General features: G+C 36.4%; 1 protein-coding gene across 4 annotated transcripts in view; it reads left to right on the top strand.

Moving 5' to 3' along the window:
• Positions 1-22,998, top strand: part of SLC44A1 (solute carrier family 44 member 1) — a 195,727-nt gene that overhangs the window by 79,968 nt on the left and 92,761 nt on the right. For all 4 annotated transcript variants that reach the window (XM_057720151.1, XM_057720150.1, XM_057720148.1 and 1 more), the window contains exon 4: positions 11,106-11,242. In XM_057720151.1, the coding sequence (XP_057576134.1) occupies positions 11,106-11,242 (137 nt within the window). The remainder of the gene's footprint in view (positions 1-11,105; positions 11,243-22,998) is intronic.

The following is a 22,998-nucleotide window of genomic DNA, read 5'->3' as shown; positions in this document are numbered from 1 at the left end:
ACGAGTTCACTGTGTAGATAGATATTTAGGTCTCTCTCCTTTCCTTCCATTTTGGGGATACCTTGCTATTGTATTTAAAGAATTTCAGTTTTAAATGAATTTATCTTTTTCTCGCCTTCGATAATTCCTAGAAACCACCTTGACCATAATATATATTAATTCCTCTTTAATGTTTGCATTACAGTTTGGTTTGAACTTTCTTCTGCCTTCCCCTAGCTTTTAAGTTCAAAGCTCGCTTCAGCTGCTTTACGATTCTCTTTGCAAATGTGTTCTACTCAGGGTCATGTGATCATGCTGTGTGTGAGTGGTATAGGCCACTGCCTGCAGGTGTCTGGGCTGTTTCGCTTGTGGAGTATTTTTCTCTTGGTGCTTCTCTTCTTTCATTCCCACTTTTGCTATTTTAGTCATTCCATCTCCTCTAAAGAATGGGAAGCTTATATCAAGCTGTTTTTAAGTTATTATTAGGCCTAGTAAAAGAGTCACTGAGGATAGCAATGAAAATTTGCTTTTAACTTATCTGTGACAGTGGTTCTCTGCCCTGAAAGGATGGGGCATAGGACCCAAGGTGTGTAATTTGAGTTGCCTGAGATGCTTTCTCAAAATTCATATGCCCCATCCCTTTCCCACCCATTTGCCTGGTGGCAGAGTGGAAGGGATGTTTTAAGAAATCTTTCTAGAATATTTTATAGTTTTTTACCCAGTATCTCTTGCCTCCTCTCAGTTGAAAAACACTTATCTGTTGATTTGTTATAAAAATCCACCAATGCCATGCTTATTTGAGAGTTGGTTATTTGTTTCATTTCAAAAAAATAAAATTGCCACATATAGTTCGTTTTGAAGTGAAAACTGAAACTAATGTAAGGTTTTATTTACCAGGCCAAGGGCATTTTCAAATCGAAAGGCAAGAAAAGTACAGTTTTAATGAATCCTAAATGTCTGTTTAATACAAGCATTTTTCCTACTCTGTAAATATTCAGTTGAATACCAATTAGTTAAAATATAATTACTTATAGACACGTTGCCATGGATTGGATGAACTTCAGAATGCCAGAAACAATATTCAGAGTTAATATAGAACAGTTAAATTCTTAATTGTATTTGTGGGAAATGTTTTAAGAATAGAGCAGATTGTGAATAGAGTGAAACTCAGAGTCAGAGGACTAGGTTTGATTTCATAACTCTGGCACCTGCCTGCTAGCTCTCTTGGGCCATGTAGTTAGTCCCTCCTGCAAAACTGAGTTAGTCTCAGTTTTGTCTTCTGTGGAAGGCTAAGCTCTCTGTCTCATAAAGTTGTTGTGAGGATCAAATAAAGTCATTAATGTGACAGTTCCCAGCACCCAGACATTCAGTAAGTGTTGATAGAATCTAAATCTAAAAGCTACAAATTATTTCAAACATTGTGTATGTGCACATGTGTTATGTGTATATGCATTTGAATATGGGAAATATGTAGGGAATTAAGTTTATTGTATTCTTAGACTGTGGAGCTGGGTGACTTTTGAGTTTAACGATGTGTATGTATGTGGGTGTAATTCCTAGGGATACCATTTCACTGCCATTTTTGTAGTTCTATTGAAGCAGATTCTTCCAAACCATACACACAGGGTAAAAAATGTGCAGTGTTAATTTTACAGTAGTATAGTCATTGTAGAATCCTGCTTTCCTTCTTAATATTGTTTTCTTTGTGCTAGATCAGTTCTGGAGACCTGCTTAGTTCTTATCAAGGCTAATTCCCTAACAGTCATGAATACACCTACACAGATTTTTCTTCCAAATGAAAGCTAAACCCTAGTATTATAGTCCTGTTTTATGGCCATATCAGAAAGTGTTGAATTTAGTGCCTTACTATGAAATGTAAAATTTGTGAAAGGCAAGTCAGTTTCTTAATGATGTGAATCACTTGAGTATATACTGCATGTTAGATGCTTTATGTACATTGTCAACAACATTACAACAAAGTATAAAATAGGTGGTATGCAGTTTTACAGGTAAGGAAACAGGCTCAGAAGGATAAATATATTCCCCAAGGTCAGAGGACTAAGAAAGGGAATCAGAAAGCAAGCTCAGATTGGTCTGACCCAGGTGTGGTATAAGGCTGCTGCCCAGTCACTAGTATAAATCAAGGGAGTGTGCTTTAAGATATTAAAAAGTTGGAAATAAAGTGAGGGCACTTCTGGCCTTGGAGGGGGCAGAAGCTTGCAGGACAATCAGACAAAGCATCTGTTCTCAGGAAGCTGTAAGAGGCACTGTCACTGATCCAGTCTAAACCCAGCTGTCTGCAAGACCCTGGAAACCTCGGGCTTTCTCTATTACCCAAGCATATTTTTTGTTGTGTTTTTTTTACTGTCATGAGTTCTCCAGATATTTCTTAACACATTGCTCATCACATAACTATACAGTTGACTTCTCTACCTCACCCTAGGTCTACTGCCTGCCCCACCCCCACCCCAAACACACACGTGGAAACACACAACAGGACTGTTGTGAGGATAAATGAGTTCATATGTATAAAGAGTTTAATACAGTGTCTGGTACATAGTAAGTACTCAGTGAATGTCAGCTACCATTAGTTTCATTAATAGTGCTGTTATTAGTGGTGGTGATTGTGGTGGTGGTAGTAAATGATTTAGTGGTTCTAGGACACCTTCCTCAAGGACCAGCATGTTCCCTGCCCAGTGGCTGGCTTTGAGCAGTTCATTGCACAGGGTCCCAGGCGTAGGCACGCCCGGTAAGATGTACAGGACAGATGGAGGGAGAGTTAGTAAGGGAATGATTGTTTCCACACAAACGCTGCCAGAAAGTTTTCTCTATGCCCTAGATCCTTTGTTATCAGATAATGAATCCACTTCCAAGCCATATCTTTCTGCCTGACTTCTTTTCTTTCTTTTTATCTATGTAGAACATTAATGGTGTTAAGAGTCACTGACAGAGTTACAAAAAAATTCATTTTTTTTTTTTCCAGTTTGGTGGTTTGTAGCTTATACTTGGCCTTCATGCTGGGTTCCTGGTCTCCAGCTCCACTGAAGTGTTCAGTGGTTATTCCACCTGCAAAGGCCTTCCTGGTCTGTCATAGCCCCCACTCCCAACTTTTTTCTTTTTTCTGTTTAATTTTTTTCCTGACATCCCTTTATAGATCCATTTGAGCATATATATTGACTTTATCTTTTTGCTTTTCATTTTTCTCACCTAATTCTTGTATTCGGTTATATTTCCTGACTTGAATCGTATTTTGTAAAGCAACAGAATTTAACAGTGTGGGAAAGGTTATTGGAAGATATGTTACTTTATAAAACTTTCCATGGACCTAGTAGAGTAGAACCCAGAGCTGGAGGTTCTGTAACTCTTATCTTGGAAGCAAGTATCCCTACTTGTACTCTTCCCCTGGATCAATCATATTAGACTTTGCTTATCTCAGTTGAGAGTATTTGGCTCTTACTTTCTCTTTGGGTAAATGATAACATCTGCAATCTTTGTCATCTCTTCTACCTTATAACATTAAAAAAATGTTTTGATGTAATTTCTAATTAATTTTCTCTTTCCTAAAATATAAATGGAAACACAGAGGATAATTTAGGATTTGGGAATTATTTTGTTTATGTGAAATAGACCTTTTTAGTAAATAACATTTATTTTAGTTATCATAACTCAAAAGTAATTTACATTTGTTTTAAAAAATAAGAATTCTAAAAAGTAGAAAAAAAAAATTGAAATCACTTTATTCTAACACCCAGAGGTGACTGTAGTTGAACTGGTGGTGTATTTTCCTCTAATCTATATTCAACTTTATATATTAAATTTTATATAATTTTATAATGCATTTTTATAATTGTATATTCATTAGCTCAACTTTATATGTCCTTTTTTCAATTTTTTTTTTTTTACTAACACCAGAATATTCAGACGAATCAGTGAAACGAAGTAGAGAACATAAACCTGTATCCTCTAGTATAGAAGAGTGACAACACGCTATGAACAGGAAATAATATGAGGGTGAGTCAAAAATTATCCGCACTCTGTGGTTGTATTAAAACTTCTATAAATTCTACAGCCAGAGTGCGGATAATTTTTGACTCATCCTCATAGTTTAAAAACAGCACTAGGGCAATTGGTTAATTACTTAGAAAAACTAAAGTGACATCTTTTCTCTCTTTTCCATACAGCAAACTCTATCTATGAAACATTCGATATGGGAATGGGGAGCTACTTTTTGAAGCATAAAAAAATAGTGAACTAATCACAAAAATAAAACGGAAGAGGTTTGATGACAAAAATAGAAAACTATTTCAAAATGACAGTTGGCAAATCATGAAAAATACTTGTATCAGCCTTAACAAAAATTTAATACCCTTTATATACAAAGTTGTTATGATTCAGTGAGTCGTAGAACACCTCAATTTTAAAAACAAGCAAAAGATACAGAAAATTTTGAAAATGCAAATGAACAATATATGAAGTAATGTTTAAACTCATCAAAAATGCAACTAAAACAGTAAGATATTTTTTACCCATTAATTTTTTGTTTTAATTTTTGACCATGCCACTTGCCCCGTGGGATCTTAGTTCCTCAACCATGGATCGAACCTGGGCTCTCAGCAATGAAAACTTGGAGTTCTAACCTCTGGACTGCCAGGAAATTCCGCTGCCCACCCCCCCCCTTTTCTTTTTCTTTTTTTAATTGGAGTATAATTGACCTACAAGGTGTTAGTTCCAGGTGCACAACATAGTGATTTGATATTTCTGTACATTACAAAATGAACACCATGATAAGTAGTTACTATCTATCACTGTACAAAGATATTACAATAATATTAACTCTGTTTCCCATGCTATATGTTTCATTCCTGTGACTCATTTATTTTGTAACTGGAATTTCATACCTTTTAACCTCCATTACCTATCTCACTCATCCCTCGCCTCTCCCAGCCCCTCTGGAAAGCACCTGTTTGTTCCCTTTATCTATCAGTCTGTTTCTGTTTTGTTATGTTTGTTCAATTGTTTTGCTTTTTAGATTCCACATGTAAGTGCAATCAATGGTATTTGTCTTTCACTGTCTGACTTATTTCACTTAGCATAATACCCTCTAGGTCCATCTGTGTTGTTACAGCTGGCATTATTTCATTCTTTTTTTTATGGCTGAGTAATATTCCATTATACATACATAAAAATAGCACATCTTCTTTATCCATTTACCTATCATGGGCACTTAGGTTGCTTCCATATCTTGGCTATTGTGAATAATGCTGCAGTAAACATAGGGTGCATATATCTTTTCGAATTAGTGGTTTAGTTTTCTTTGGAAAAATACCCAGGAGTGGAATTGCAGGTTCATGTGGTAGTTCTATTTTTAATTTTTTTAGGAACCTCGGTGCTATTTTCCATTGTGGCTGTACCAATTTATATTCCTAGTAACAGTACATGAGTACATGAGTACATTTCTCCACATCCTTGCCAACACATGTTACTTGTTGCCTTTTTGATAATAGTCATTTTGACAGGTGTAAGGTGATATCTTATTATGGTTTTGATTTGCATTTCACTGATGATTAGTGACATTGAACATCTTTTCATGTCCCTGTTGGCCATCTGTATGTCTTCTAGGGAAATTGTCTGTTCAGGTCCTCTGTCCATTTTTTAATTGGGTTGTTTGTTTTTTTTAATGTTGAGTTATATGAGTTCTTTGTATATTTTGGATATTAACCCCTGATTAGACGTATCATTTGCAAATATCTTTTGCCATTCAGTAGGCAGCCTTTTCATTTTGTTGATAGTTTCCTTGCTGTGTAAAAGCTTTTTAGTTTGATGTAGTCCCATTTGTTTATTTTTGCTTTTGTTTCCCTTGCTTGAGGAGACACATCCAAAAAATTGCTAAGATCAATGTCTAATAGCATATTGCCTATGTTTTTTTTTAGGAGTTCTATGGTTTCAGATCTACATTTAAGTCTTTAATCCATTTTGAGTTTATTTTTGTATATGGCGTGAGAAAGTAGTCCAGTTTAATTCTTTTGCATGTGGCTATCCGATTTTCCTAACACCATGTATTGAAGAGGCTGCCTTCTCATTGTATATTCTTGTCTTCTTTGTCATAGATTCTTGTCTTCTTTGTCATAGATCATAAGTGCATGGGTTAATTTCTGGGCTCTCTATTCTGTTCCATTTTTCTGTTTTTTTGTGTGCAAGTACCACACTGTTTTGATTACTGTAGCTTTGTAGTACACTTTGCAATGAGAGAGCATGATACCTCCAGCTTTGTTCTTTCTCAGATTGTTTTGCCTATTTGTGGACTTTTGTGTTTCCATACAAATTTTAGAATTATTTGTTGTAATTCCATGAAAAATGCCATTGATATTTTGATAGGGATTGCATTGAATCTGTAGATTGTGTTGGGGATTATGGTAATTTTAACAATATTAATTCTTCCAGTCCATGAGTATGGTGTATATGGTGTATCTTTCCATTTGTTTGTGTCATCTTCAGTTTCTTTCATCGATGTCTTAGAGTTTTCTGAATATAGGTCTCATACCTCCTTAGGTTAGATTTATTCCTAGCACTGTTTTTTTTTTTTTTTTTTAATACTGTTGTAAATGGAGATGTTTTCTTAATTTCTTATTGTGATAATTTGTTTTTAGTCTCTAGAAGCACAACAGATTTCTGTATATTAATTTTGTTATACTGCAACTTTACTGAATTCGTTGTTGAGTTCTAATATTGATAGTTTTTTGGTAGTGTCGTTAGTATTTTCTGTATATAGTGTCAAGTCATCTGCTAACAGTGATAGTTTTACTTCTTCCTTTCCAGTTTGGATTCCTTTTATTTCTTTTTCTCGTCTGATTTCTGTAGCTAAGACTTCCAATATTGTGTTGAATAAAGTGACAAGAGTGGGCACCCTTGTCTTGTTCTTGATTTTAAAGGAAATGCTTTCAGCTTTTCACCATTGAGTATGATGTTAACTGTGGGCTTGTCATATATGGCCTTTATTATATTGAGGCATGTTCCCTCTGTGCCCACTTCGTTAACAGTTTTTATCACAAATGGATAGTGAATTATGCCAAAAGTTTTTTTTCCACATCTATTGAGTTGACCATGTGATTTTGATTTTTCAGTTTGTTGGTGTGGCATATCACACTGATTGATTTAGTGATGTTAAATCATCCTTGCATCCCTCAGATAAATGCCATTTGATCATAATGTATGATCCTTTTAATGTATTGAATTTGGTTTGCTGATATTATTTTGTTGAGAATTTTCACATCTATGTTCAGTGATATTGCCCTGTGATTTTGTTTTTTGTGTGTGTGATGTCTTTGTCTAGTTTTGGTATCAGGGTGATGCTGACCTCATAGAATGAGTTGGGAAGCATTCCTTCCATTTCAAGTTTTTGGTATAGTTTGAGAAGGATAGGTGCTAATTCTTCTTTAAGTGTTTGGTAGAATTCACCTGTGAAGCTTTCTGGTCCTGGACTTTGGTTTGCTGGGAGTTTTTTGATTGCTGATTCAATTTCGTTACTGGTAATCAGTGTACTCATATTTTCTGTTTCTTCCTGATTCAGTAATCTCTTGTGATTCTTTGTATTTTTGTGGTGTTGGTTGTAACTTCTCTTTCATTTATGATTTTATTTATTTGGGCCTTCTGTGTTTTTCTTGATGATCTGGCTAAAGGCTTCTCAATTTTGTTTGTCTTTTCAGAGAAACTCCTCTTAGTTTCATTGATCTTTTCTCTCATTTTTTTTTTATTTATTTTTTTATTTTATTTTATTTTATTTTATTTTTGGCACACGGGCTTATCTGCTCCGTGGCAAGTAGGATCTTCCTGGAGCAGGGATTGAACCTGTGTCCTCTGCATTGGCAGGCGGATTCTCAACCACTGCGCCACCTAGGAAGCCCCTTCTTTCATTTTTTTTAGTTACTATTTCATTTTATTTTTGCTCTGGTCTTTATTACTTCTTTTCTTTTATTACCTTTGGGTTTTGTTTGTTCTTCTTTTCCCAGTTCCTTAGGTTTATAGTTAGGTTTTTTTATCTGAAATTTTTCTTGTTTCCTGAGGTAAACTTAAATCACTATAAACTTACCTCCTAGAACTGCATTTGCTGCATGTCATACATTTTGGATTGTTGTGTTGCTGTTATCATTTGTCTCCAGGCATTTTTTTGATTTCCTCTGTGATTTCTTTAGTGACTCATTGCTTGTTTAGTAGCATATTGTTTACCCTCCACATGTTTGTGGCTTTTGCATTTTTTTTTTCCTATAGTTGATTTCTAGTCTCTTACCATTGTGGTGAGAAAAGATACTTGATATGGTTTCAGTACTCTTAAATTTATTGAGATTTGTTTTGTGGCCTAGGATGTGATCTATCCTGGACAGTGTTCTGTGTGCACTTGAATGTGTATTCTGCTGCTTTTGGATGGAATGTTCTTTACATATCAGTTAAATCCATCTGATTTAATGTGCCATTTAAGGCCAGTGTTTTATTGATTTTCTGTCCATTGATATAAGTGGGGTGTAAAAGTCCCCTACTATTATTGTGTTACTGTCCATTTCTCCTTTTGTCTGCTGATACTTGCTTTGTGTGTTTAAGTGCTCCTGTGTTGGGTATGTAATTATTTGCAATTGTTATATCTGCTTCTTGGATCAATCCCTTGATCATTATGTAATATGCTTCTTTGTTTCTTGTTGCAGTCTTTGTTTTAAAGTCTATTTTGTCTGTTCTGAGTATTGTTACCCCAGCTTTCTTTTTGTTTCCATTTACATGGAATACCTTTTTCTATCCCTCCACTTTCAGTCTGTATCTTTTTAGATCTGAAGTGTGTCTCTTGTAGGCAGCATATAGATGGGTTTTATTTTTTTATCCATTTAGCAACTCTGTGTCTTTTGATTAGAGAATTTAATCCATTCGCATTTAAATAATTATTAATAGGTATGTACTTATTCCCATTTTGTTAATTGTTTTCTGGTTGTTTTTGTAGTTCTGTCTGTTCCTTTCTTCTTCCTTTCCTCTCTTCCCTTGTTATTTGGTGACTATCTTTAGTGTTATGTTTGAATTTCTTTCTCTTTTTTTATGTATCTATTACAGATTATTGATTTGTAATTATTATGAGGTTTATATATAACAGCATATATTTATACATGATTATTTTAAGTTGATGATCTCTTAAGTTCAAACACATTCTAACAACCCTGCAGTTTTTTTCCCTCAGATCTTTATTGGAGTATAATTGCTTTACAATGCTGTACCAGTTTCTGTTGTACAACAAAGTGAATCAGCTGTATTTGTACATATATTCCCATATCCCCTCCCTCTCGAGCCTCCCTCCCACCCTCCCTATCCTACCCCTCTAGGTCATCACCAAGCATAGAGCTGATTTCCCTGTGCTATGTAGCAACTTTCCACTAGCCATCTATTTTACATTTGGTAGTGTATATATATTGATGCTATTCTCTCACTTCGTCCAGCTCCCCGCCCCCGCCCCGCTTCCATGTCTTCAAGTCCATTCTCTACATCTGCATCTTTATTCTTGCCTTGCCACTAGGTTCATCAGTACCATTTTTTTAGATTCCATATATATATGTGTTAGCATACAGTATTTGTTTTTCTCTTTCTGACTTACTTCACTCTGTATGACAGACTCTAGGTCCATTCACCTCACTACAAATAACTCAGTTTCATTCCTTTTTATGGCTGGGTAATATTCCATTATTTATATGTACCACATATCCTTTATCCATTTATCTGTTGATGGACATTTAGACAACCCTGGAATTTTAATACCCTCCTCCCCCTGCAATGTTTAATGTTTTTGGTGGGTGGGTGTGGGTCCTGGCATGGCTGACAGTGGGTCCCAAGGGGTCTGGCGCTAATGCCAGTCTGCTGGTGGGCAGGGCCAGGTCCCAGCATGGGTGGCTGCAAAGTTTGGTGAGTCTTGAGGCTGGTGCTGGCCCATTGGATGGTGAGGTTAGGTCCCTGTATGGCTGACTGCTTGTCTTGGGTGGGTCCTGAGAGTGAGGCAACCAGCTAGTGAGCAGATAAGCCCCTGATGCTAACATGGCTAGAGGGAGGACTCCAAAATGGTACTTTTCAGCAGCAGTGTCTTTGTGGTAGAACAAGTTCCCCAAAATGTCTGTGACCAGCAATCATGTCCCCAGGTGGGTTGAAATTGCTCCCTACCTGTCTAGGAGGCTCTCCAAGATCAGCAGGTGGGTCTGACCCAGACTTATTTCAGATTACTATATCTGTGTTGGGTTTTGGAGCACGTAAGATTTTATGTGTATCCTTTAAGAGTGGAGTCTGTTTCCTACTGCCCTCTGACTCTCCTGTGTGCAAACCCTGCTGGCCTTCAAAGCCAAATGTTCTGGAGGCTTGTCTTCCTGGTGCAGGGTCCCTGGGTTGGGGGTCCATAATGGGGCTTGGATTCCTCTCTCCTTGGGGAGAATCCCAAGGAGATTATCCTCCCATTTGTGGGATGCCTACCCAAGGGTATGGATCTTACCTGTACCACATCTCCACCCCCATTCATCTCATTGTGATTCCTTCTTTATATCTTTAGTTGTGGGAAATCTTTTCTGCCAGTCATCAGGTCATTCTCATCAATAGTTGCTCTTGTAATTTTCATGTGCCTATGGGGATAAACTCAGGGTCTTCCTACTCAAGCCATCTTGGCTACACCTTGTATATATATATTTATTTTTATAACAATACATATTATATATGTTTATGTTTAAATTATAATTCTTGTTATATAGCAGTATTTCGGTAATTCTGGGGGGTATAGCTTTGTCAGAAAAATAAAACTAAAGTTAGTTATTTTTAAAAAACTAAAATAGATAATTTCTAATTATAAAATACACATTACAAAATTTTAAATATTAGAAAAATAGATCACGAAAAACAGGAATCCTGTACTTCCTCCATCCCCATTGTTAACAGTGTATTTATAAGCAATTATTTTTTTAAAAATTCATGTGATTAGATTTGTGAAATGTTTGTTCATCTGTGATTAAATTTGTGAAGGAGAATGGAATAAGATGTTCTTTGCTCTTAGGTTTATTCAAATATACAGTGGACCAGACTGTGTTTTGTGAAATAACATCTCAATATTTTTCTTCATGCTTTAGGTATGTATTCTTTTTGGATCCATGTAATCTGGACTTGATAAACCGGAAGATCAAGTCTGTAGCACTGTGTGTAGCAGCATGTCCAAGACAAGAACTGAAAACCCTAAGTGATGTTCAGAAGTTTGCAGAGATAAATGGTGAGCTATTAGGCCATTCAAGTCTATAGCCCAGTCACTGTAAAATATTATGTGTTTGTCTTTCAATATAAATTTGTCCTAGTGTTAAATAAATCATCAAAGAACCATAGAAAGAAAAAGAGAAGTGAAAGAACTTTTGGACTTCCCTGATATAAATTATTATAGTCACTTAGGAAGCGTGTTGAAACTCCAGATTCCTGGGCCCCACCCAGGGAAATTCTGAATGAGTAAGTCTTTGGGCTCTGGAAATTCGTATTTTTTTTTACAAATGTTTAAGGTGGTTTTGATGTAACCTGTTTGAGTATTTGGGAATTATTAGACTACTCTATAGGAAATTGCGGGTTTTTTCCCCCCTCTTCCTAAGTATAGGTTAAAAGTATTTCAATTAGTTTATTTTGCTTTTACCCCTGGATGTAGTATATGTCTGTTGTAGGAAATTTGAAAAGTTCAGGAAAAAAAATAGTGAAGTAAAAGGGAAAATTCCACCATTTTTCAGTGTGTTAGTGTATATATAATTTTGTGTTTTGCTTTTTTAATTAGACATTATGTCGTAACCATTTTTCAAAGAGATAAGTTTTGAGAAACTTTGAGGTTAAACATGGAAATTTCGTGAGAAAACAAGCATAGTTAATTTCCTGAACTCTAGCTCTTTTCTCCTGGGTTGCTAATCTCCAGGTGCTATCCTCAGCTCCTTATGACTCACAGCAGTTCTCTTCAGAGAATTTTTTTTTAACCTCTCTTGGAGGGCTGCACAGTGATAGTCCCTCAAGCCTGTATTTTTCCATGCGGTTTCATGCTTGTATTTTGTGTGTAAGAATCCTCAGAGCTGCCTCAGTCCTGCCCAAACTCACAGGCTAGTTCTAGCTTTGGAACAAGGGCTGACTCAGGGATCCACCTGGTGTAACTTATAGCTGGGTGGAGAAACAGTCCAGGGACATAACTGTACACATACCAGCAGGGCTCCAGAGTGTTTCAGATGGGGGTGCTAGCCTTCTGAGGGTAGAAGGACTGCAGCCTTCCAGACTGGCAGTATTCCTGTCCCATTGCTACATGCCCTCCACATAACATAGTGGGAAGAGCATGGGATTGATTTGGATCTGGATTCTACTTCTGCTTCTGTCACTGGCTGGCTGTGTAATGAGGGACAGAAGGTAGAGACTCTCTGAGCCTAGATTTCCTCATCTGAAAAGAGGTAGGTTTAAAATAGTGCCCCTCTCTTAGGTTGGTATAAGGATTGACTGAGATGATGCATGAAGAATACTGGGCACTTGGTGGGCATTGGATAAAGAGATACCAACTATTCTTTAAGGTCTCATTTTCTAGTCTCACATGTGTTGATTTGCTGAGTCTAATACCAGAACTATCTTCCCTGTCATTATCAGGTTTCAGGGATGGATGAGTTACTCCTTAAGGGTTTTCCTAAAATATTAGCCACTGTGAGTACACATAGTGAACTCTGAGAAGTGGTATCATTGAGTGGTTAATAGTATAGACTTGAGCTAGATTATCTGGGTTCAAATGTTGGTCCTGTTACTTAATTCCTGTGAGACCGTGGGCAATTTACTTAATCTCTCCATGCCTCAATTTCCCCATCTATGAGATAGGGATAATATTTGTACCTAAAGTACCTCATAGAGTTGTTGTGAGGAGTTAATACATGAAAAATGATTAGAACAGTGTTTGGCCAATATAAGTTGTTTAAAAAAAAAGTGTTAGCTACTGCTATTACATTATTGTTATTACTATTATTCTTCTACCAATGAAATGTAGTACTCTTCCTGTCTCCAGTGTCTAACTTCTAGCCCCCTTGCATGTTGCTGCCGTATTAATATTCCTAGAGTTTCAATCATGTTAATCTCTTATTCAGAAGTCAGTGGTAAAAAAGTAAAATAAAACTCTGTGTGTCATACCCTGGCATTCAAAACTATGATGTAGTATTGAACATCTTCTAACATGTTCTCTGGGACCTAGTGCATGTGAGTCTTGGTCTCTTGAACCTGACACATCATCCGGAGGGCCAGAAGAGAGCCAGTTCCTTTTCGGCTGTATTGCCTGCTGTGACGATCCACTGGGGAGAAATGCCCCATGCTGCCCTGCTTTTATGCTGTGTTTCCAGGCCCCTATCCTTGTACGTGAATGTGATACTGAGAATGGCCTTAGTAGGCCCTGATAAGAAGCCCCTCCTGGTGAGTTTTGCAGCTTTGTGTTACCCATAGTATCTTGCACAAAGTGGGTATTCAAGAGTATTAATGGATAAACATTATTTCAGAAAACAGACCTCTTAGATTTGTACCTAATGACAAGGCACCCTTAGGCTTTTGAGGCAGCTGTTTGCAAAATAAGTTAACGGATTAGACATTTTCAAAAGGTAATAATAATGACAGCATCAAAAGGCATGGCAATGAAGGATGGAGAGGATAATTTAAAAAGGCAAATAGAAAACTATAGAATTGTAATAGAGAGAGAGCCTTTGGTGTAGGGGCCTAAACGCTTTAATTTTAACAGCAACCCTAAGTTGAAATTCCTGAATTTCTCAAAAGAATCTATATTGGTTTTTGGATTGGTGAGTTAAACCTGAAAGTACAAATTGATTCGGAAGGTGCAGATCATTTTTATTGTTATCTGTGTCCATTTGTTGTTACAGCTGTATTTCTGTTAGAAAATACACAGTTCTTTGACCTCAAATACATGGCTCTCAGTCATTAACTTCAGAGAGGTTTATCTTTAAGAGATAATTTAGGTTTAAGTGGGAACTTTCCAGACCTGTAAGAGAATTGTTGTCCATGAAAGAACCCTAATGCATGAGAATACTGCAAAACTCCTAGAAGAGAACATGAGAAAGCTTCCTAACATTGGATTTGGCAATAATTTCTTGGATGTGAACCAAAAGTACAGGCAACAAAAGAAAATGTAGATAAATTGAACTTATCAAAATTTAAAACTTCTGTGAGTCAGACACACACTTGACACAGTGAAAGGCAACCCATGGAACAGGAGAAAATATTTGCAAATCTTTGTATCTGGTAAGGGGTTACTATCCCAAATATGTACAGAACTCCTACAACTCAACAGCAAGAAGAAACCTACACTCTAATTAAGAAATGGGCAAGGGACTTGAGTAGACATTTCTCCAAAAAAAAATATGAATGGCCAATAATAAGGATATGAAAAGAAGTATACATCACTAATCATAAGGGAAATGCAGGTTGAAACCACAGTGAGATACCACCTCACACCCATTGGGATGGCTACTATAAAAACAATAAAAACAGAATGTTACAAATTGGAATCCTTGTGTACTGTTGGTTGGAATGTAAAATGGTGTGTCTGCTATGGAGAACAGAATGAAGTTCCTCAAAAATTAAAAAATGGAATTACCAAGAGGATTTCTAGGGCAGTGAAAATACTTTGTCTGATGCTATCATGATGGATACATGTCATTATACGTTTGTCCATGCCCATAGAGTGTACAGCACCAAGAGTGAACCCTAATGTGACTATGGACTTTGAGCAATTATGATTTGTCATTGTAGGTTGATCAGTTGTATCAAACATACCACTCTGGTGGGAAAATGTTGGTAATGGTGGAGGCTAGGCATAAGTGGGGGTATGAGGTATATGGGAAATCTCTGTACCTTTTTCTCAGTTTTGCTGTGAATGTAAACGTCTCAAAAAAAAGTTAAGTCTTAGAAAAAAATAGATTGCTATATGACCCAAAAATCCCACTTCTAGAAGAATTGATGGCAGGATTTCAAAGAGATATTTGCACACTCATGTTCATTGCAGCATTATTCTGCCAAGAGGTAGAAGCAATCTAAATGTCCATTGACGGATGAACGGATAAAGAAAATGTGGTATATATCAAAAATACAATGAAATATTAGCCTTAAAAAATAAGGAAATCCTGTTATATACTATAACATGGATGAACTCTGAGGATATTATGCTAGGTGAAGTAAGCTAGTCACAAAAAGACAAATGCTGCATGATTACACTTATATGAGGTATCTAAATAATCAGACTTTTTAAAGCAGGGGTCCCCAACCCCCGGGCTGCAGACCGATACCACCTGAGGCCTGTTAGGAATCGGACTGCACAACAGGAGGTGAGTGGCAGGCCGGCTAGTGAGCGAAGCTTCCTCTTCTGCTCCCCATCACTCACCTTACTGCCTAAACCATGCTCCCTAGACACCCCCACCCCACCCCCCATCTGTGGAAAAATTGTCTTCCACGAAAAAGGTTGGGGACCACTACTTTAAAGGTAGAATGGTGGTTGCCAGGGGCTAGGGGGAAGGAGAAATGAGAAGACGCTATTCAGTGGGTATAGAGTTTCAGTTTTGCAAGGTGAAAAAATTCTGTAGATCTATTGCACAACAATGTACGTGTAGTTAACATTAGCATACACTTTAAAATGTGCTTAAGATGGTACATTTTATGTTATGTGTTTTTTTGGGGTTTTTTTTGTTTGTTTTTAATTTATTTTATTGGCTATGTTGGGTCTTTTTTTGCTGTGCGTGGGCTTTCTTTTTAGTTGTGGTGAGTGGGGGCTACTCTTCGTTGTGGTGTGCAGGCTCCTCATTGCCGTGGCTTCCCTTGTTGTGGAGCACGGGCTCTAGGTGCATGGGCTTCAGTTGTTGCAGCACATGGGCTCAATAGTTGTGGCTCACAGGCTCTAAAGCGCAGGCTCAATAGTTGTGGCGCACGGGCTTAGTTGCTCCACGGCATGTGGGATCTTCCTGGAGCGGGGATCGAACCCGTGTCCCCTGCGTTGGCAGGTGGATTCTCAACCACTACGCTACCTAGGAAGTCCCTATGTTATGTGTTTTTACCACAGTTTTTTTTTTTTTAAAGGAAGGAAATTCCGACACATGCTACAATATGGATGGACCTTATACTATGTTAAATGAAATAAGCCGGTCCCAAAAGGACAAATACTGTATGATTCCTCTTATATGAGATACTTAGAGGAGTCAAATTCACAGAGACAGAAAATGAAATGGTAGTTGCCAAGGGCTGTGGGGAGAGAGGAGTGGGAAGCTACTGTTTTATCCACAGTTTCAGTTTTGCAAGGTGAAGAGATCTGGCGTGGGTGATGGCGATGGTTGCACAACAGTGTGAATGGACTTAATGCTGCTGAACTGTACACTTAGAAATGGTTAAGATAGTAAATTTTTTGTTATGTGTGTTGTACCACAATTTAAAAGTTCATTAGTGGGATGAATTGGGAGATTGGGATTGCCATATATACATTACTAATAAGAAAAAAAATATAAAATTGTACACTTTAAATATATGCAGTTTATTGTATGTCAGTTATAGCTCAATAAAAGTCCTTAAAAAAAAAGTTCATGAAAGAGAAGGATCCTATCTGGGGTGGTAACTTTTTAAATGATAATTTTAAACCTTATTTTACAATGCAAGGTGAAATAACACTTTTTTTACCTGAATAAAAAGATAATATAAATCCTTTTCAAAGTTTTAAGTTTCCATGACAACATTTGAAGGTACTTTTTAGCACTTAACCATCCATTCATGTGAACTTTTACTACCTTTATGAATTATTTAAAATCTTTATAAGGAAAAGCTCTTAGTTCCTGTAGTAATATAAGAAATGCATTTATTAGGCAAATAATATTTCCTTGATTCTTTGTTTCTTTTAGACAAGAAAGAGGAGTTGTTTTCTTGGACACTTAAATTTGTGGAATGCTTCTGTTAAATATGTCTGACTAGAATGCAAAGCTTGGAAGAAATAGCTGGAAATTAGATTATTTATGTGGAGATGCTGCCATATGACAAGGAGCTTTAAAAGACAGGCAGAAGATTTCAGATGAATATAAAAGTGTAGCTTTTAGTACATGAATTGAATGGTAGGTGTATAAATGTGCATTTTATTATTTTGGTTCATAGTTTATATAGACACAAATATCATAAATATGTGATGCTAGAGAATAAATCAATTTAACAATTGCCTGTAAAAAATTAGAGTTGCCAAATACCATAAGGATGCGGTATTAAACTTCTTTGGTTCTTTGTTTATCATCTTGCTGCAATGGTGCATGAGTTTCCTGGGGGCAGGACCATGCTCTGTTCATCTCTGAATATCCAAGCCCTAATATAGGCCCTCACATAGCAACTATTCATGTTTTTTGAAAGAATAATAGGCTGAATTTCCCTCTTCATCTCTATTGCCACTTAATAATTTCACATTCTCTTAACATACTATCCTTTGCTCAATTCTGTATCCATGTAAGTTGCTTCCAGCAGGTAAATTGTTTAGCTTCAGTCTAACTAGAATTGCTGTGAAATCAGTCCTTTTTATTCATCTCTAAATAATTCATCTTATTTATTCATTTATCTCTCTTACACATACTCTGCAAGTGATTATTCATGCCTTTTCTTCTCTTAAGCTCTCTTGGTCTTCCTCTTTCCTAACCTTATGCCCTACCGAGGAAACTAAAACCATCTGGTGAGAACTCCCACCTGAGTTCTTATTTTCAGCAGAGCATGAATCCATCAACTTTCCTTCCCTCCAGTTTCTGATGAATGAGTTTCTTTCCTCCTTTATTATTTTTGAAAACTCAATAATGTATACATTGTAGGGGGGAAAAGAATCACCTTCCCTCTAAAGCTAACTTCAGCTTTACATGAGACTTTCATCTCAGCCCAGCCAGACCGTGACAGGTGGTGAAGGGAAGGGAAGATAATACCTGCTCAGATATTCTTCCCCTTCCTCTCCCCCTTCCCTCCTTGTGGCCCTACCACCACCTCTGGCCCATAGTCCACCCTTCGCTTTGCTCCCCTGTCCCCATTGTTCAGCATGGGCATCTGAGTCTGAAGAGGTACATCAGACTTAAGCCCTGCATTTTGTTTCAACACACCATTTATTGGTACCTACTTTATGTCATGCACTGTGACAGATGCTTTACATATCATTTTATTTTTTACACATGCAGTGTAAATTCTAAACAAAAGTTTAGAAATGAGAATAACCTGTAAGTTGGGAGCTGACTGTATGTTCTCAATTGATGCTAATATTTTATATGGAATTCCTTATTATCTTTTGTATTATTCTTATCACACTACTGTATCAATATTTATTTTGTTTTCCCTAACACAGTAGTTAAATGGCAGAATTCTTATTTTCCTTTTGCTTGTGTCCCATTTATAACACTCCTATTTAAGAGTGCTTCTTCAGTGTACTGTATTTTGTATAAATTCTGAGAGCTTTATGACCTGCCATTTGGACCATGTTCACGTTTTGAGTAGAGGCATACAGTGTGGTGCTTTCTCAGTGATCATTGCTGAAAATGGTGAAAGATTATGTGATCCATTCATATAAAATATATGAGTACTGACAATTGTTATCTGGTTGATAAGTATAGAATTAGTATGAATAGATGATCAGATTATTACCCTCTCTTTTACCTGTCAGTAACACTGTAACTTAAACCACAGAGAGTATGGATTCTTTTGACCACAGTGAATCAAAACGTTGATCTTGATATAATTTATAAATGAATGAAATGAGCAACTGTAGCAACTGATTTAATTGCCTCCAAGTCAGAGACCAGCAAGGGAAACTTGATTGTTAAAAAGGGGGGAAAATTCCTTAAATATAGTAATGCAATTTTAACTAACTCCTTTATTCAACAAATAATTAAGTCAGTATGTGCCAGAGAGACAAAAACAAGCTACAGCCCCCATGTTTAAGGAGCTTGCATTAGAGTAGGCAGTCAGACTTATCTTTGTCTTCCACAATACCTAGCAGAAGTCTTGTACATAGATGGCCAAAGTTAATTCATTCAGCAAATACTTCTTGTGTGCCTAGTATGTGCCAATAGTGATTAACAGATGATGTCATATCTCCAGCTGGTTAATGGTGCTTCTTGGGAATTGCGAATATGTCCATCCTTTTCATTGGTTACTAGAAATTGAAATTGGAAAACTGTCTTGCTTTCTTCTGGCATATGAATAGATAATGCTTTCCTAATTAGCGAGAAAGGGGTTAAATTCATTGAACTTCACATAGCAATGTGATTTGTTTTTCATAATGAAAACTGTTCTGCACTGAAAGATTTTCTTTTTTATTAACTACAGTTTTCTAAACCATGTTTTTTAAGGACTGTTTTTTTCTCTTTGTGTATCCCACAAATATTATTGAGACAGCAAATCAAACAAAAATTTAAAACAGGAATAAGCTTCCAACTTGCCAACTCTTTGTTTCAAATAATTTTATGTTTTAGACCAGTAGTTCTTAACTAAGGGAGATTTTGGACCTGCCACTGCTGCCCTCACCGCCCCCCCCCCCCCCCCCCCCCCCCCCCAGACATTTAGTAGTGTCTGGAGACATTTTTGGTTGTCACAGCTGCTGGGTGAGAGGTTACAGGGAGCCTGCTGGCATCTAGTGGATAGAGACCAGGGATGCTGCTGAAGATCCTGCAGATGCACAAGACAGCCCCATACAACCAAGAATTGGCCGAGAATTGTGTTAATACCATGGTTTAGAAATCCTGTTTTAGACAGTGTACTTCGTAGTGAATGGTGAAAAGCATATATCATTATATATAACAAGTAACACCAAAACATGAGATTAAAAATTGTTATTTCTCTCTGTTTTATTCAACAGATGGCTTTTGAATGCTGTCTGTGTGCCAGGAGATAGGAAGGAGTTCCAGATATTTTGAAGGCATGAGGTCGCAGTTCTCAAAGAGCTCACATTCTAAAGATAGAGATGATATGTAAACTAAAAATTTATAAAATAATATGCTAAGTTTTATAATAGAGCTATGAAGTAAATAGGTTTGTTTGGGTGCATCAGAGAAGACTTGACGGAGGAGGTAAAGCTTGTAGTTTGTAGAAATTCTGCTCAAACTTGAACACTCATTCAGATGCTAGTTAGGAAAGGATAGCCCAAGCAGAAGGAACAGCATGTGAAAAAGCCTGGAAGCTCATGAAACAGCAAGAATTATAAGTAGTTTATTATGCTTAAATGAGGCTGGAGTTTTAGGTAGAGGCCTGCCTTAGGAGGGCCTTGAAGTCAAGGAGTTTGTCATTCATCCTGAGGGCAGGGGCGTAATACAATGAATGCCCAGTTGACAGAAATCGTTCTGAAGGTTGTATGCAGGATAGAGATAAGAAAACCTCTGAGAGAGTAGTTTAAACTGACCCAATAAGAGATCATGATGATCTGAAATAATGTAGACAGGTCTGATTGTTAAGACTTGGTATCTTGAATGTCTTGAATAGTATGGGAAGATGTAAATGGAATACATAGATAAAGGAGATATAGGATGACCTCCACACTTCATCTTGAGGATTATATGGATGGTGGAGCCATTATCCAGGGTAGAATTAATATGGGAGGAGGCAGAGCAGATTTAGAGAGTGGGTGATAGAAAAAATTTTTTTCAAATGTATTATCTGTGGTGTCTGTGGAACATACGTTTTTTGCTCAGAAGCTTATTGAATACTTGTCTGATTATGATTATTAGGAAAGACACAGAAGAAGCATCGTGGTCTAGGAGTAAAGAATTCTATTTCTTAGTTTGCCAGTGATTGCTTAAAAGGCCTTGGAAGTATGACTTATTTTTTTCATCTGTAATGTTTGGAGCATGACGATGGAAACATACCTCTTAGGGGAGTTGTTATAAGTGATATTGAGCTAAAGAATAAATAATTGACTATTATAAGGCACTTGAAATATTGTAGTAGTTAAACATTCTAGGGACTATGGCAGCCATTTACCAAGATAAATGTTTATATACCCAAGTTAGGTTCCTAAGATCACTCATTTTGATGGCCTTTGAATAACTTTGGCTGAATTGCAGGGATTGCTTCTGGTGGGGTTTAGATAAGCTTTTGTGTTTTGTTTTAGACTGTTCATTACTCTAGCATGGTTTTTCCCTGCTTTTTGCATTAGAAGAAAATGTTATTTATAACCAAACATCTTATGTTTATACTTCTACTATTGTTTATACTTCTATTATTAAAAAAAATAGATACTACCTTTAAAGAGTTAACTGAAAATGCATTAGCTAATAAACATGAAAAGAAAAACAGCTGGAAAACATTGGCCATTTCTGGGTTCTTTTAATGTTCTGCATGGAGGCTTCTCTGTCCATCAGCCCTTTGAGCAGGAAGCAATATAAGGTGTCTTCTGATTGTTACTACTAACACATTGTCAAGATCTTTTTGCTTTAATCTATTTAGTACAGGATCTATTTAGAACTGGCCTCTGTCCCAGAATACCATCAGAGATAAGTCTATTATCCTTTCATTGAGCATTATCCTGGGAAAGTCTTTACAAAGTTGAACTCTGTCGCACCTGCTGACCTCCTTTTTTAAATGAAAAAAAGGGTGGGGTTGGAGATTATGTTCACTGAATTCAGATGGTGCACTGTGTTTGACAGCACCGGCACAATATGCTTTCGTTAGGGCCTTTTATATTGTCCGAATCGATTCCATCTTGGACTCTGAAAGAAGCTGACAATTCAGATCAGGAAGTTGATGATCACTTTGGGTGCTCTGCAGTTATTGGCACAGTTGCTATTTTCTCATGAGCAATTTTGTAATAGGACTCCCAGCTATTTTAGAATTAATCTAAAATGTTTGCTTGCCTATTGCTGTCATATTTTTTTCTATAATTGCTATAAATAGTATCTAGTTGCATTATCTTTAAACATGAAAGCCTAATTTTAGAAGAGTTAGATGTTTCATATTCATGCTTAACTTTGAAAAAAAGTCATTAAAATGGAAGACAGTGATGAAAATTTCAGAAACTTAGTTTTCTATTAAGTCTATCTTAAGAGTTGAAGAAATTTGGAGAACAGTGCCATGTAACTTTGAAGTAGCTCTTTAAAAATATTCTACACTGTCAAATTACGTGAATTGTTTTTATATAAAATAGATGCTACATGTATTTATGTAAATATGCTATTAAGGCCCACGTATTCAACACTTAGCAACTTGGTTGCTAGTTTGGGAGCAGCACTACTGAATTAAATACAGGTTTGTGGCTTTCTAAAAGTTCTTTTGATTGAAAGGAGAAGACATAAATGAAACAAATCTCCCAATTTTGTTGTCTCAACAAAGTTTTTTTCTATATTCCCTTCTGGTTCCTTCTCACATCCTCACATGATGTTTCCATAATTAATTCAATGTTAAACTCTGCCTTCTTCACATTATATTTTAAACATTTTCCATGGTGGTACAGTGTAAAATCTCATTATTGTGATAATATAAATGCAAAGCTATTCTATTTGTATTTATTAATAAAGTACTTGACCAAATTAGTAACCTAGTAAGAACTTCAGCTAATGAAATACAAACAATTTACATGCTATAATGTAGTAGGTCTCAGCAAAATTAGAACTAAAGCCTGGATCTCCTTAGTTAACAATATCTATTGTACAATGAATCTTACAGTAATCTAGTTTGCCATATTATAAAGTTAGCAGGTTAGTTAAATAAGGCTTATCAAAGACTGGATGTACTGTATCCACCTGAATTTTATGTATTATTTAGATATATATTAGCCGTATAGTCAGAGAATATAGTCCTGAATTTAAGGTGTTTTAAACTGTCTGAAAACAAGGAATCCTTTGATCAATTTATTGATTTTGTCAATTCAGTTTATTTACAGTTACTGTTTCCTGCCTTTTAAATAAGAAAAAAAAATAATATATTATCTGAATGCATATGTGCTATATGCAGTAATTTTAAATATTTAGTAATGGAAAGCATCAGAAGGAGAGTTGG

Source organism: Hippopotamus amphibius, chromosome 2 (genome assembly GCF_030028045.1).
Source record: "Hippopotamus amphibius kiboko isolate mHipAmp2 chromosome 2, mHipAmp2.hap2, whole genome shotgun sequence".
Taxonomy (NCBI): domain Eukaryota; kingdom Metazoa; phylum Chordata; class Mammalia; order Artiodactyla; family Hippopotamidae; genus Hippopotamus; species Hippopotamus amphibius.
Note: the sequence above shows the minus strand (reverse complement) of the source record. Positions and strands in the feature narration are given on the sequence as shown.